Source organism: Dermacentor silvarum, chromosome 1 (genome assembly GCF_013339745.2).
Source record: "Dermacentor silvarum isolate Dsil-2018 chromosome 1, BIME_Dsil_1.4, whole genome shotgun sequence".
In the NCBI taxonomy this organism is placed as follows: domain Eukaryota; kingdom Metazoa; phylum Arthropoda; class Arachnida; order Ixodida; family Ixodidae; genus Dermacentor; species Dermacentor silvarum.
Genome location: NC_051154.1, coordinates 138646048 through 138661609, shown reverse-complemented (window position 1 = coordinate 138661609; position 15562 = coordinate 138646048). Strand labels below are relative to the sequence as shown.

At 42.4% G+C, this 15562-nt stretch overlaps 1 protein-coding gene across 2 annotated transcripts in view; it reads left to right on the top strand.

Moving 5' to 3' along the window:
- LOC119436117 (VPS9 domain-containing protein 1-like) overlaps positions 1-14518 on the top strand; it is an 80767-nt gene extending 66249 nt beyond the window's left edge. For both annotated transcript variants that reach the window (XM_049660916.1, XM_049660917.1), the window contains exons 9-14: positions 798-883; positions 2152-2451; positions 4342-4520; positions 7405-7471; positions 8982-9086; positions 13731-14518. In XM_049660916.1, coding sequence (XP_049516873.1) covers positions 798-883; positions 2152-2451; positions 4342-4520; positions 7405-7471; positions 8982-9086; positions 13731-13806 — 813 coding nt within the window. In that variant the 3' untranslated portion in view covers positions 13807-14518. The remainder of the gene's footprint in view (positions 1-797; positions 884-2151; positions 2452-4341; positions 4521-7404; positions 7472-8981; positions 9087-13730) is intronic.
- The last annotated feature ends 1044 nt before the right edge of the window (positions 14519-15562 follow it).

Below are 15562 nucleotides of genomic sequence, written 5' to 3'. Positions count from 1 at the left end.
AGCCAGACTGTAAGCTGGTGGCAGAAACTGGCAGTTGATGTTAAGCTGCACGGCAGTGGTGCAGCTTATGTGCACAATGGTCAAAAATATTAAAATAATGTAAAGTTAATGCAATAAAATGCAGAGTGCACAAGGTATTTGAGAACAAAATGATGAAATAGCAACAATGTTTCAGACAGGATTAGATATATTTGTTTCACATTTATCTCATTGTTTCTTTTACAGATGTTTAGAAGGCTGTGCAATAGAACCACCTTCAGATTCAATAATTGACTGAATTTAGCTTCAAAAACAACTGCATTCTTGGATCAGGTGGTGTTTTGTTGGTGTTGACCAGTGCTTCCACAATGGCAGCCTTTAGTAGCAGGTTTCTAACACTGTGCGGTTGTTCGTTAAATGCTTGAAGCAACCACTGTTGACTCATGCTGCAGAACACAAGCCAGCGGAGGCAGCTGGGAAAGGCTTCATAACCTGTGTCACATGATGATGCATAACACATCAGCAAAAGCACTTGTGCCAATGACGCTGTGGCATGTCCTCATGCCCAATATTAAGGATTGCAGTAGCTGATTGTACCACAACATGCTGCAGTTGGAATACCATGAAGGTAGCCATTCAACTGCCACTAGCAGACAGGAGGTTGTCCTTTACATCTTACAGAAGAAAGGAAAAAGAGTGTTTATTATATAACATTCGCAAGCTTCCTGAGAATGTCTTAAAATTTCACTTTTATTTTTGCGGTTTGAACATACACTTAGCCAGCTTACTAAGCTTCTTTTGCTTCTTCCCTATGCCAGGAGTGGCCTCCAGCTCTTCAAGACATGCTGAAATCGCATTCAAAGAATTCAAAAGTCGCAAGGCATATTGTGATGCACATTCTTGGGTAAGTGCATCACAATAGTATTTGCATTGTGCGATTGCATTTATTCCTCTCTTGCTCCTACTGTAGGAATAAGTACCATATTTCTTTGTGTATGACATCACGCAAATAACTGCATACAATAATGCTAAAATCTTTGTAAAAACAGTTTGGTACATTTATTGGGAGAAAGAGATGGTCCAGAAACATTTTCGCTCCTAACGTTTAGTCGTCACCTCTCACACTGCTGCTCTTGCTTGAAGCGCCATCACCACTATTGCAAACAGCATCAGCTTTTGTTCAGTGATTGCAACTAGCAGTTTGAAGCCTTTCCTGCTTCATTTTCCATTTACAGATGCACAACTCATTCACATCGTACCTTCAGTGACCCTGATAATCTTTAGCTTCTGTTGCATATTATATGTAAGCAACTTTCATTGAGTGCAGCTCATCGTGATCTGAGTTCTGGTTTGCATGTGCCGTGTGTACTATTTTCAAACTGCTAACCCAGCCAAAACACAAAATGGCAACCTGAAAAGGGGAGGAGAAAGGGCGACCATGAAAGAAAGGAGAGAGGAGCGCCCAACATGCTAGGGTGGGGAGAAGGTGGGGTTGCTTAGGGGATAACCAAAGTTTTGGTGGCAGAAGCACAGCAGTGTGGCATGCACTGTTGTGAAGCCACCCCTCAAAGAAAAATTTGTGTATAACCTGCACATTGACTGTACTGCTAAAAAAAATTTTTAATTTTTGGCCCATAGTTGATCTGCAAGATATCAACTATGGCCATCCAGCGAGCTCGAAAGGCGGCCGGGAGACAGGGTCTACCTACCGCCCCTGGCGCGGCCTAGGCCCAGGCCTCAATCCGCTGGTCTCAATAAAGTTGTTTCACTCACTCACTCACTCACTCACTCACTCACTCACTCACTCCACTCACTCACTCACTCACTCACTCACTCACTCACTCACTCACTCACTCACTCACTCACTCACTCACTCACTCACTCACTCACTCACTCACTCACTCACTCACTCACTCACTCACTCACTCACTCACTCACTCACTCACAAGTTAATACCCACCAAAGTAGGTATGTAATTGATGCAGTGGTGTTCCAACAACACATGCCACTGCATCAGCTACGTACTTACCTCTATGTTGGTTTCACGAACATCACTTTTAGCTGCTTTAAATTTTGTAGGAGTAGATACAGGTGCTTTGAACATGAATCCTTGTTTTAACGAGTATTATTTCAATATCAATGGTGATGTTCAATGCAGATGTTCATTTTCAGGGACTCCAAACATCCACTAAGCCAGTGGCTGGCTAAGGAGCGTGTTGCGTTGCAGCGAGAAATTGTGATGGCCCTGGATAGCAGGGGTCATCTGGTGGCAGCTCCTAAGGAACCCTCAAGTGGCGGCATTCAACGATCCATAGCCTGTGCCCATGTGGAAAGTGTTCTTCGAACTGCACTACTACTGCTAGGCTTGACACTTGAGCCACTGAAAGACCCTGCTGCTCAAGAAGTATGCTACAGTGTGCTAGAGGACCACTTCACCTGGCCACTGTGGCCACACCTTCTGGCCACTGTCAGGTGTGGTCTTATACTGTGCATTATTGTGGATGTTGAGTAAAAACTAGAGTTTATGGGTGCTTCAAATGATGCCTGTGTTAAAAAAAATATAGTAATTCACAAGAATGTCGCATTGTCATGTTGCGCTACTGCAGCAGTATTAAGATGTGCCTTGTGTCGGAGGGCTCTAATAGCCAGTGTTCCACTTGCATTAAAGGTCTTGTACAGCTCAAACAAGCAGATCTTGCAAAACCAGAAGGCAGCCAAGATGCTACGTTTTCATTCCTCTTGCATTTTGAGAAGAAAATAATGAAGTGTTGTTTTAGGCATAGCTTTGGTTCACTAGCACCCTAATTTCTAGTTTCAGAACTCATAGCTGCTGGTACCAGCTGTTATCTTTAATATTATTATAAGTGACTGATTAAACCTCGCACTTGCTTTGCCTTCCTTTTCTTTGAATTCCATTTTGGCACTTCTCTAAACTGTACAAAAAAGCTGGCTTGCTAGCAGAGAGAGAGATGCAGCAATCTTAATGGGTGTTTAAGTCTACAACCACCTAAAGTAAGCTTTTCTGGTGTAGGAAACTACACTGTTAACTAGTAAGTGAAGCTTGCTGCAGGCACCAAATGCAATTACGCTGGAAAAGAGATGTTAGCTGCACAAGTAAGCTGGTTTTTGGTGCTTATTCTTTATCATCTTCCTCCTTCTCTTCTTGTTTCAAGTTTACTGCAGGATAAAGACCTCTTCTAGAGATCTCCATTTACCCCTGTTTGGCATCACCCAAAACCATTGTACATTTGGTGATTTCCTAATCTCACCACTCCATCTAAACCTCTTTAACCCGTAACAGCATTTCTCTTAATTTGGCACCCATTCACCAATATGCTACCACTTACTTGTTTTGTGCATTAGATGACCTGCCCTTCTTTACTTCTTCCCCTTAATCTTATCTATCCACATTTGATCTAATCTGTACCTACATGTCTCAACCTCTTAATGGCCCTTACCAGGCCTTATTGGAAAATTTGGTTGTTAACTAGAAATTGTAAATCACCTCCAGGGAGAATCTGCCACTTGGATTTTAAGAGATTTCAGTAGTAGCTGAGACAAAATCAAATGAAATTTTGGGAAGCCATGGTGTGATAAGGCAAGTTGCCCTTCCCTCAGCAAAGGCTCTTCTGTTGTCTCGACCTGCTCCCGCAAGCAATATTCCTCCTGCTGTCTTCTCCCATCTCAGTGCTGAGTGCCAGTCTCCTTTTTTGTCATGACATCTGTTTTCTTTCTTTTGCCTCCCTTTTCTTGCTGTGCAGCATATTTTCAGAGGCAGTTTTCTGCACCCTGCATTTCACAGGAATCCTCGAGTTGTTTGCGCTGCTACTGGCTATTTGTTCACTCCAGGCGCAGTGCATATGACGCTTGAGCACCAATGCTTGTGATCATCTTGCTGACGGGTCAAGTCACTCCTTCGACAAGAAGAGCACATGAACATTTGTTTGAATTTTCAGCTATTTTCACAGCGTACATTGGTGTAATACTTTGCAAACACTATCATCACCGTGTTTGTCTGTTTCAATGCCCAAACCTAGTCAGGGGCCCTTTAACATTATACCTATCATTTGATTTTCTGCCACTAGTTGCCTGGTTCTTGTCTTCTCTTCTTCTTTAACCTTCCCCCCTCCGTCCTTCCGTCCAAGTTTCAGCCTTATACGCTAGTTACTTGCACACAATACAGTGATTATACACTTGGTTAAGCTGCTGTTCATGACTTAGAAGTATTTGCCAAATGTGCCACAATCTACTTTCATTATTTTGTTGGTTTCATTCTCCTGATTACTTAACAAAAAATAAAGTTGAAGTTTACGAGTGCAGGTTGCTTGTGTTGCAGCACTGAGCTAAGTTGCATGTTTGCAGGTTAGAGAACCTTTCAGGGGAGCAGCGTGTGGCAACCACCATGAGCCAGCTGGCCTCGGCGTCAGCGGAGGAGATGCACGTCTCACCTTGCCTGCATGAGAGTCCCGCCCTAAGTGAGGCAGTGGGCATGCTGCGCACTGTGCCTCGGCTTGGCCCTACTCACAAACTACGTGTACTGGGTATGCAATCTAATGCCTTTTTTTATTGCAGAGACCAGCATTGAGACTATGCTGGAGACTACGGGGGCACTTACATGTTTGTTTTTCAAGGCCAAAATATGATGTCGTGTGTCTTCCTTTCTGCATAAAGCTGTTAGCAGCTTGTGCCTGCTGTACAGCACTTGACCAAAAGTGTTGTAGGTGGACAGTCATGTTTTGGCATCTGTTTAGGACAAAGTTTAATTTCTTGTATTCATATCCTTCTACTAAGATGTTCTAAAGTGAGCCCATGAGCAATGCCATCATATAACAGAATGTTATGGCACTATATGGCATCCCTGTCAATTCCTATTATTTTAAAACAATAATGCACACTTTAAGAAATATAAGTCAGTTTAAGATCTCAGCAATTAAAGTAGCAGCTAGCATGATAACACATTCTAGGCACATTAAGAGGATGGATTAGCTGGGCACCAACTGATTTCCTTACTTAAATATGTGTAAAGTGCATAACTGCTGTCATTAGTAAAATGGGGAACTGAATTGAATGAAATTTGTTGCACATTGAAAAAAAAATTAATATTAGCATAATGAAGGACTTATGTACCTTAGAAATGTTTAAAAATTCTCAAAGTTCAGTTAAAATCTTTCGAAGCACTACATTTATAGCATTGTAACTCTGCACTAAAGGCAGGTATTGCAATTCAGTAAACTGCATCTAAAGCAGACAAATTTAGTACATTAGGTTACATCGTACATGAAACCATTATTTTGTTATTGCTAGTTCTGTAAAATACCTCTTCACAAATTATTGGTATATTTTTTAGTGGTACTATATAGTTTTGTTTGCTTTATATGTCCCTGTAGATGCAGTTTACACAATTGTGACATTTGTTATTGAAGAATGTGTTTTGTTGTAAACAAACTTCTTTCTGGGATTTTACGTGCCAAAACCGTTCCGATTATGAGGCATGCCGTAGTGGAGGGCTCCGGATGAATTTCGACCACCTGGGGTTCTTTAATGGTTTTAATGGGGTTGTAAACATAGTAAGTGAATTTTCGAAATTTCCTGAGGCTCTGCATCATTAAAAAATTCAGGGACTAAATAAGAACTCTCCCAGCACTCACTGAAATTTGAACATTTTCTTTTAAGTGCAGTGAATTTCTGTTAACCCAGTTCAGTGATTGCCAAGTGAGAAGAGCATTTCACGTGTATAAAATAGGGAGGGCCCAAGGTAAAGCTTTAGTTGTCACTTGTATTGTACAGTAACTGAAAGTGGTGTTGCAAGTGGTATTTTGCTGCCAGAAGCATTTGTCCCAAGATCAGGTTTAATTGGTGATATTCGAAGTCCAGTTAAACGTATGCCTTGGCTGGTATATTGTAAGCTCTCCTTTCGCTGGATTCTATTCCCTTCTTATCATCCCCCGCTCTTGTCCAGCCAATATGGTGATAACGTAGACAGGGCACTGTTTGTCTCACCGATGGAGCATGAAAAGGAAAAGAATTGGAATAGAATCGTTGCATTATTCCGGCTTCTGTTTTCTTCAAGTTGACCTGTATCAATGTGGAGAACACAACTTCTCACAGATTCACAAATATCTCGCCAGACATCCCTCCCCTTTCGACAGACTGTACTTGTCAGTAATGTGTCTTCAGAGCAGTTCACTGCAAGCTCCCCAATCTCTTTTGTAGTCTGTGGACCACAGCTTAAAACAAACTGTCCTAGGCTTCTTTCTGGTAACTTGTTTCAAAAAGTATAAAGTCCTCGCCTATTCAGAGAGAATCTTCATCATCCTTTATGCGACTGCTACTGTAATGCTCTGTACAAAGCTGTCGATTTCACAAAAATTATATTATTTTGGTTTACTTCCTTATGAACAGCTTGAAATCTTTAATGAGCATTCCATGACATATAATGCTGTGACAATGTTGCAGCATTGGCACATATTTGTAGGCTACCTTTTAAAATGGGCTATCCAGCGTTTGTAGTAGTAAATTCTTTTAAGGAAATAAAGTACATAAAACTTCAAAATTTAGGTACGTAATCCTAGAAAAAATTCCAATAGGAAATTATATTGGTTTCATTGTATTGGATTATGAAACAATAGACCTGATACACTGGTAAAACTGATAGCCTGTATTGGTCTGTTGGATTACGAAATAGACCTGATACACTGATAGCCTGTATTGGTCAATTAGTTTACAAGTGTATTGGTGTAGACAGGAGCGCTGTGTACTAACACAGTTTGTTCTACAAAGGTCCCTTAATTGTTAATTTTAAAGCAAAGCTTTCTAGGTGAACCCTCCTGGACTTTGGTGGTCAGGGTTTCTGCTGCTGTCTTGCCAAATGGCTCACACACAGGACAGCACTCGTATAACGAATCGTGGCCTTTATTACCCTTACAGAAGTGCTGGCGGCCAGCTCTATTCTCTACAAAGTTATGCAGTGAAACAAAAAATGGGACCTAAATAGCCTGAGTGCAAAAAATATACACCTTAGAATGCATAATTCCATTATTAAAGTGAAGCCGCCTGTGCCTTCATTCTCAATGATTGGCGAGTCTGCTCGGTCGGCTTCTTGCTGAGCAATACCACCAATACAAGTTTATGTCGTGATTACTACATCTATTGATTCAATTTGGACCCATATACAGCATTTTATTTGTCTTATACAGCATTGTCTTGCCCTGTAGAAGAAGCTACAGGACTGGCAGAAATCTCCATGGGACCTTATGTTTTTCTATAGGACTTATAATTCTTATATACTAGTATCAGTAGAAATTTCTATTAGAATTTTCATTAGAGAGGTGAAACTGTAGCATGTTCCAGGCTTACTGCTAATATGACTGCAGGCACAACTTGAGCAAAATAATGTTGTTTATTTACATTTCATTGTTTTTCTAGTTCATGTCACTCGGCTGGTTTGTACAGAACATCTTGCAAGCGAAGATGAACACCATAGGAAGCTAATGTGAGTTCCCGGAAAGTCATTTTACCTGAGCAGGGCTATATTCTCAATCAGTTACCTGTGGGGACACTAGTATTAGTGTGTGCAGGTTGGAGAAACCAACATTAATGGGCATGAAGGACATACAAAGGAAGCAACCTATGGGTTGGAACACTCGTGATGTAAAAGTATGACACTGAATTTTACATCAAATTACATGGCGCATACCTGATATCTTTCTTTCATATGGCAAATCAGTTCTGCGGAAGCCCGAAATATGGAGGAAAGTTACACCTGAATACCGTATGGGTTTTCTTTGTGGCTTCATGCTACAAGATGGGTGGATGTCAATTTTTCCCTTTCTTTCATATGTGACGTACTACTATTTGGTCGCAGATGCAAACAGTGAGAGAAGTTTCTCTAGCTTTCGTAGTATTGCCTGCTATCATGGAGGAAAGAAACAAAACAGGGGAAGCCCTGACGTCACGTTTTTGAAGCCGGAAGTGCAGCCATGTTGGTGTGCCATCTCCCTCTGCGCCTCCAATCAAGGGTCCCGCAGCTCGCCGGAGCAGATGGGCGCGAACTTTGAACTTGCATTGTTATGAGCCACCTCGAAGTGTTTGCTGCTGACGCGCGTCAAAACAAAGCCTATGAAACTTCTGTGACAGTTTTAGTGAAGCAGACGCGCTTCTGTTTTTTCCGTGGCACGTTGAAGACCCGTGCCATGATTGTTTGAGTGTGCTGTTGCTGGCTGGCACTCACAGACCCAAAACACAACTTTCAAGCTTACACACCACACTCCAAAGTCAGATTTTCTCGCGAACAAAAGGTGCTGCAAGAAAGGCACCGACGGAAAATCTTGTCTCACTTTTCAGAGGCCGATATCAGCAGCGAAAGCTTCAGGAGCGCGGTTGCTATGGCAACATTGACATTTAGTGTACCCATCCCAGTGCTCTTTTGCGAAAAACAGCACGTGACTTTTGCCACACTTTCTCCAATACGTCCGTGCTGGCCGGGGCCTCTCCTGGGTTTCCTTCCTCCATGCCTGCTATGTATGAAATTGAGTATAGTTCCCTGGCATCGACTAGGAGCACACTCTGTTACAACCACATAGTGGGCATCACAACTACGTTGACTTTCTAGCTTTAATGGTTGAGAGGTCCTTTACTTTTGCAACTAAAAATTGCATATTTTAAACAGAAAACAGTAGGCACGTTGCTCTTCATGCTTGTTACTTCTCACAAGTTTTAAGTGAAAGAAAATTTAATTTTTGTTTGGACATGTTTGCTTGTGGCTGTGGGCATGATGGACACACAGGAATGTCTCTGAAACATTATGGAAGTGATCAGTCACATATATGACAAACCATACTCACTTGGTACAGAGTTACCAAAATGGAGCCACTAAAACCAGTTCATTTTTAAAGCTCAAGCGATTGGCTTCAAATAGCCTTAAACAGTTTCTCTTTGTAAATAATTTGACTGTAGTCAGGTTGTTACAATGCTGTCAGTTCACTGGGTTCTTCTGCTTGTAGGGGAGCCGATGACCTCATTCCTGCATTAAGTTACATCTTGGTGCAGTCAAAGGTACCACAGCTGTATTCCGAATACCTTGCCCTTGAGCAAATACTAGATTCTAGGTAAGTTCCTGCATTGCTTCAATTATGCTGCCTTGTAAGTAGACTCAGCATCAAATTTATGAATGCGAGTGAAGCACTCTTGCCTTTGTGATTAACATCTTGTTTCCTCTACAGTGATGGCACTTCACAATGTCCTGTATACGAGCCACTTGCTGGGCAAGTTGGTAGGTAGTGTATCAGTGGTGAAACCTGTGAAAAGACATACAGTCGAAAGCCTCTACAACGAACGCATCCACATCAAAATTACCTGTATAACAAAGGAAGACTTGTGCCCCGTTTCCATTTTGAGTAGTCTGGTGCGTGACCTTTATAATGAAGTGACCTATATAGCGAATGATTTCGGAGGCCCCAAGCACTTCGTTATAAAGGTGTTCGACTGTAACACAAGAAGACGTATGCAGGGCACACATAGGACTTAGTACAAGCTGCAAGTCTAGTGTATGTGTGTGCCATGTACGTCATCTCCTTCTGTTGTCTTTTTGTTAGTTCCACCATAGTTATATGGTATCATTTAGGTGTGAGCTGCCTTACATTTCAATTTTAAAAATAACTTTAAAGTGAAGCTTTCTGTTTTTTCGAAACCCAGTTTCATGTCATGCCTGTTTCCATAAAAGCACCGAGTGTTGACGAACAAAGTAGTGCCAGGGAGTATACCTCCGTTCTGCTTAATAAAACAATAAATCACGGCATAAAACCTGTACATATAGTCAGCTCATAGGTATCTTTAACACACAGACCTCTTAGTGGAATAGCACACAATGTCCAATGGCTTGTTTAACTTTCTTATATTTTAGCTATCCCGTTCTTGTGCAACTGGTTATGTCCCCATTTTTAGGCCATCCTCCAGAATGGGTATGTGCCCCTGTGCCATTCACCTCTCATCACCACTCTTCCCTCAACATGTGTCATACATTACCTTTGTCCTCGTGACATCGCTGTATCGACGTCTCACACTGCATCCACCTGATTTGGCGCTCACATTTAGGCGTAGTTCATAAACATAAACATTGCATTATTACACATTGCAAAGGATGAAAATAACCACAATTGTACAAGTTGCATTTAGTTAGATAGCATTTGATTCACTGAAGCTTTGCTTCACATAGACTGCAACCAGTGATGTTCCGTGTAGGGAATTTTCTCTTTTTCTGGTAAGTTTCAGGCCACAATTTTAGACGAAAGGGAAAAAGGGATTCTTTTCGATATCCCAGGAAATGTTAAGATGTGCATATATATTTATATAGTCACACGGCACTTGTTTTGTTGTGGGGTGCTTTTTTCTTCGCGATGATAGATTTTATTTAAAACTACTGCATCAGGAGGGCACATGTAACCGGAAAACGGAAGCACCTGAGATTATACTAAAGCAGGCGGCGCAGCATCACAGGAACACCCAAGGGGCAGCGTGGGAATCAAATCTAGAACCCGGTCTGGTCTGTGGGTTGGGGCTCACTGAGGCCCAACCCACGGACCAGACCGGGTTCCAGTTTTGGTTCCCCATTTCCGCTTTAGATAGGCGCTGCCAATAATACGAAATAATGGCACATTGTTAGAACTAGTACAAAAACAATGAAAAAAATATAACAAGCTCGGCCACCAACTTGTGACGCTATAAAGTTCAGGGCTACTGCACCCCACGATAGAGCACTGCACGGGCTGATTTTTGCGGCCCGAGCCCGGGCCCGTTTTCACATTGGGCAGCCCGCCCGAGCCCGATCAAAACTTTTATGGCGAGACCCGGGCCCGGCCCGGGCCCGAAAATAATCTACGTTACCCGCCCGGCCCGGCCCGCCACCCCTTTACCTTAAGCCCGAGCCCGGCCCGAGACCGACTCGAAACCGGCCCGAACCCGGCCCGAGACCGAAAAATACATGTTTTTCAGAGTTGAGAAACCCGAGAATAACTCGCAGAAAGCCCGAGCCCGGCCCGGGTCCGGGTCAAAAAGCACACGCCGTGCCCGAGCCCGTGAAAAAACTCCTCTACCCAGCCCGGGCTTTCGGGTAAGCCCGAGCCCGTGCAGTGCTCTACCCCACGACTCCTCCAATACCAGCCATGAACCTTGCCACGTATGTGTGTGTATGGGCAGGGAAACTTATGGGGCTATTTTTAGAGTAATGCCGGGAAAATTGTTACAAATAGGGAATTTTCGTGCATAGGAATGGGAAGCCTTTTGCAAGTTATGGAACATCACTGACTGCAACATGTGCGTTGGATCTGCGTACTCTAATTTTATTGTCGCATTATGTATAGATTTAACGAAAACATTTGACTCTGTTGTCCACGAAATACTCTTTAACAAATTAAACGCCATTGGGATCAGTGGTCCAGCCTTAAGATTAATCCCCAACTACTTACTTGATCGGGAACAAATTGTGTGTCTACCTGGAAGTTATTCCCAGCCTATTAAAACTAACACTGGTGTTCAGCAAGGTTCAATACTTCGAACACTTTTATTCTCAATTGATATTAATGACTTACCCCTGTTTAGCTATGCACCCCTGTTTAACATCTTCTAATTGCATACTCTATGCTGAAGACGCTACCATTCTTTCTTCTAATAAACACATAGATATTTTGTTATCCAAACTCAATACCGATGCATAGAATAAACTGGCGTCGAAGAAAAGGACTTCAAATTAACGCTAAGAAAGCTTGCTGTATAATTTTCACATCTCTGCAAAGACACGTTCCTGGAAGTCCCTCTATACGTATTAGCAACAGTATTCTTGTTGCATCTGACCACACTAAGTTTTTAGGTGCCGAACTGGACAAACATTCAAAAGTTTACATACATATTTTCACATTAACAAAAAAAGTTGCGTGTGGCGTTGACAGTCCTCATTTGTCTTTAGTTTGCCTTTATTCAGTCATATTATTGCATTTCCTCCTGGGGTAATACATACACCTCACACTTATGTTCTTTACTACAATATTCAAAGCCAAGCACTATGCATCATAAATTTCAGCAGTCCCACAACTAACGTCTCCTCACTTCTACATACTCACAACATTATCTGTGCAAAATCTTCATAAATACTCACTAGGTATTCTGATGCCCAAATTTTTTAATGGAAAACTTAATCTTAAACTAATTGAGGAAAAACAGCATCCCCATTCTACGTCCATGCGGTTTGCTTTAAATAATAACTTTTTGCTTCCTATGCCCAAGACTAACTATGGCAAGTTTTCCGCTACTTAATTTTGGAATTCATTACCACTGAACTTTAAGGAATGCTGCACTATTAACATGTTTAAACACAACCTTCACACTTTTCTTCAACTTGTGTAGTTCTATATTTATTAAGTAGCATTGACACATTCTTCTTCTTTGTTATTTTGGCCACAGGCACTGCACTAAATAATTAAATTACATGTTATAGGAGGTCCCCCCTTCAATATTTTACTATGGGACCTCCTCCTGTATATACCATGTACATGTAACATATCCTATGCATAATAAAACAAAGACATGGTGAGAAGGTCATTTTGCCATAACTGAGCCTATATTCTGGCTTCAATTCTTGTAAGGAATCTCATCTATCAGTGAGCCAGCGAAAGTAGTTGGACTCAGTCAAAACTGCAGATGCATCCACTGCCCTCATTTATCCCTGTGGTAGAAAGCTAAAAGTTGTGCAAATCACAATGTTGTTTAACACAAAATGCTGTATTGTCGGATAATGGGACAGATTTTTACAAGTGACTATTGCTTAAAAATACAAAAGCTACATTTAGTTGTACATTGTGGAACAAGCAGCTGAATTGCTTTCTTGAATATGTTGTTACCCGCCCAGTCCATCGATACACTTCACAGTTGTGGAAGCAGGGGCCATATTTTTTAACACTCCATTACATTTTCTGCTTCCATCACCTGTTTTGCCACGTGGCCAATACCAGCGTTAACGGCAGTATCTAAGCCAATGATTAAAAGAATGAAAAATTAAAGGGATCATGAACCAGAAAATATGGACCACGGGCTTGATTTTGTGCAAATTCATATCGCCTTCCATTCTTCTTGCCCTTTGTCATTGGTTAGACGTGGCTCAGACACCACCGTTATGGCTCAGATTGGCCAGTAGGTGTGAATCATGGTAAGAGGAATAAAAGATGAAATGTAATGTTAGAAAGTACAGGCCCAGGACAACTGGTTTTTATGCTAGTTAGTTACTGTATGTCACAAGGTAAGAGCCCTTGTATGAATTGAAATTATAAGCCTTGCTGTTGACTGGATCTCATGGAAATTGCAAGGTGCCCGCCCCATGCTCATCAACACCAATGTAATTGGATTTAAAAGTAGTTTTGGCTTAATGCAAGCCTCCTGGAAGTGGGTACAGCCTTTCTCATTATGCTGCGACTTTACACGATAGGTGAAGTTTATTCATAAAAGTTTGTAAATTTTTAGCTGCCATTTGTTTTAATATCCCATTGTTTGACACTACTTTCGGCAGCACATTTGTGCAGTTCTGTAGTTGCATTGTCATGCATTTTTTTTCTCATAAGTGTGGTAAAAATTTTTGTACTATAACTTTATTATTATTTGAGGATGCGCCGCAAGGCACATGCTAAAAGTTTAACAAAATAGCATCAAATTAATGCATGCAGCCTGTTATGAAGTTCATTTAATAGGCAAACTTTTTTTTTTTTTAGGTACATGCTTGGAGAAGAAGGGTATTGCTTAGCATCAGTCCTGATGGCCTTCAAGTACCTGGAATCACTGCCATGAGCCTGACAACCAAGCTTTTATTTTAACTTCTGTGAAGCTAGTCTTTTTAACAAATGACCGCACTTGCAGATCTTTGTTTAAAGCGAACATTGCTTAACTGCACGAAAAAAAAAAAAACGGACCACAGAGACAGCATGGAACAAGGACGGGCACAGTCCCTGATCCATGCCGTCTCTGTGGTCCAGTTTTTCGCGCAGTTAATCTTCACTAATATGTACCAACACGCTCAACAAGTTCTTCTAATCTTATTTAAAGGCTGAAAACTCAATAGTTAAAGGTGACACATCCTATTTCGTGGAACCTTTCAAACAGTATGTGAACTTAAGTTTCACTACCATGCCCAATTTATGAACTGGCAAAGTGCTTGTTGAGCCATGTACGCCCCAGGAAGCACCTAAGCATTTTTTTTTTTTTTTCATACTTGACATCAAGCATTATGACTGCTTGATGAAAGTCCCTAATAGGCTTGACACACTGCTGGCAAAAGCAAACAGCTCAATAATGCTACAGAGTGTTTAGTGTTGGCCACTTGTTCAAAATAGTTGACTACATGCTTAAACAGCACTGCCAGTCTGAAAACAGTCATGTACGTTACTGTTCTCCGCCAGTGGCATGATACTGGTATGTTGCTCAAATGCACACAAAATGCGCACAGAAACGGCCATATTTGAACTGTTGATTCTGTATAGTCAATAAAGACGTATTTAATGAATTGTTACGTGCCGCATCTTCCTTTCGCGACAGAGGGTGTCATAGCACACGCAAAAGATATCGGCAACCGCTGCAACCGAAGCTGAAGGTCGGCATTAGAAGCGAAGCTATCACGTTAACAGCGTTGGTTGCCATCGTGACACCTTCGCTAGCAGGCCAAAAAATTGTTTAAAAATCACAAGCGTTCTGGTGACACACGGGGATTTGGCGGCGGAATCGTTATCTCCGGAATGATGTTGCAGTGCTGTATAGTGTCGAGCTTGTCTTCAATCTGGAAAAGCTCATTGGTCAGTTTCCTTAGGGAGGTCGACACCTCTTGTAGGAGTTGATGCGAGCGAACAAGGTTCTGGGAAATAGCACCGAGTTCGCGGGCAGCGTTCTGATATGGATGCCGCATCAGTTCGCATATGCTCCTGCGTAAGCTTGCGTTACGTTCACGTAGTTTTCTGTGAAGAAGCGTTCTGTGCTGGCTAGGTTCCGCAGATCGACGCTCGCTCGACGTAACACTGTCGCTGGCACTCGACACGCTCAGATCGCTGGCAACTGTATTGGTAGAAACGCTGAGGTCCTCGTCGTCCGACTCCGAAGCTTCCCCGCACACTACAGTAGCCTGCTGGCCGCTGCTGACAGTGGGCGGCTCTGCCGCCACGCTCAGCTCCGCGTCTGTCGCATCTGCCATATTTGCTGTTGATGGGCCACCTCAGCTTGTCACCACTACGTAGGAGCGGCTGAGCACTGCTAGGCAAAAAACAATAACGCAGTACTGGAAGTTATTAGCCAGTACGCTGCGGTCACTAGTAGTTCACATAAGACTACAACAGGGAACGTATGCGCACGTCTGCGATAATTCGCGACTCCGACTGCTCCGACCGACCAGCGGCTAGGCAGGCTCCCCGCTGAGGCTTTTTTTTTATTGAAAAGTTGGTGGCGCCACCGTCGCTTTCTTCCGAATGAGTGGCCCCACGCACCGGCCGGACGCTTGTCGCGTCGGAGACCCTATCGCAGCTGCATGGAGCTCTTACAGGCGGATACTGGGTGGCGGCAA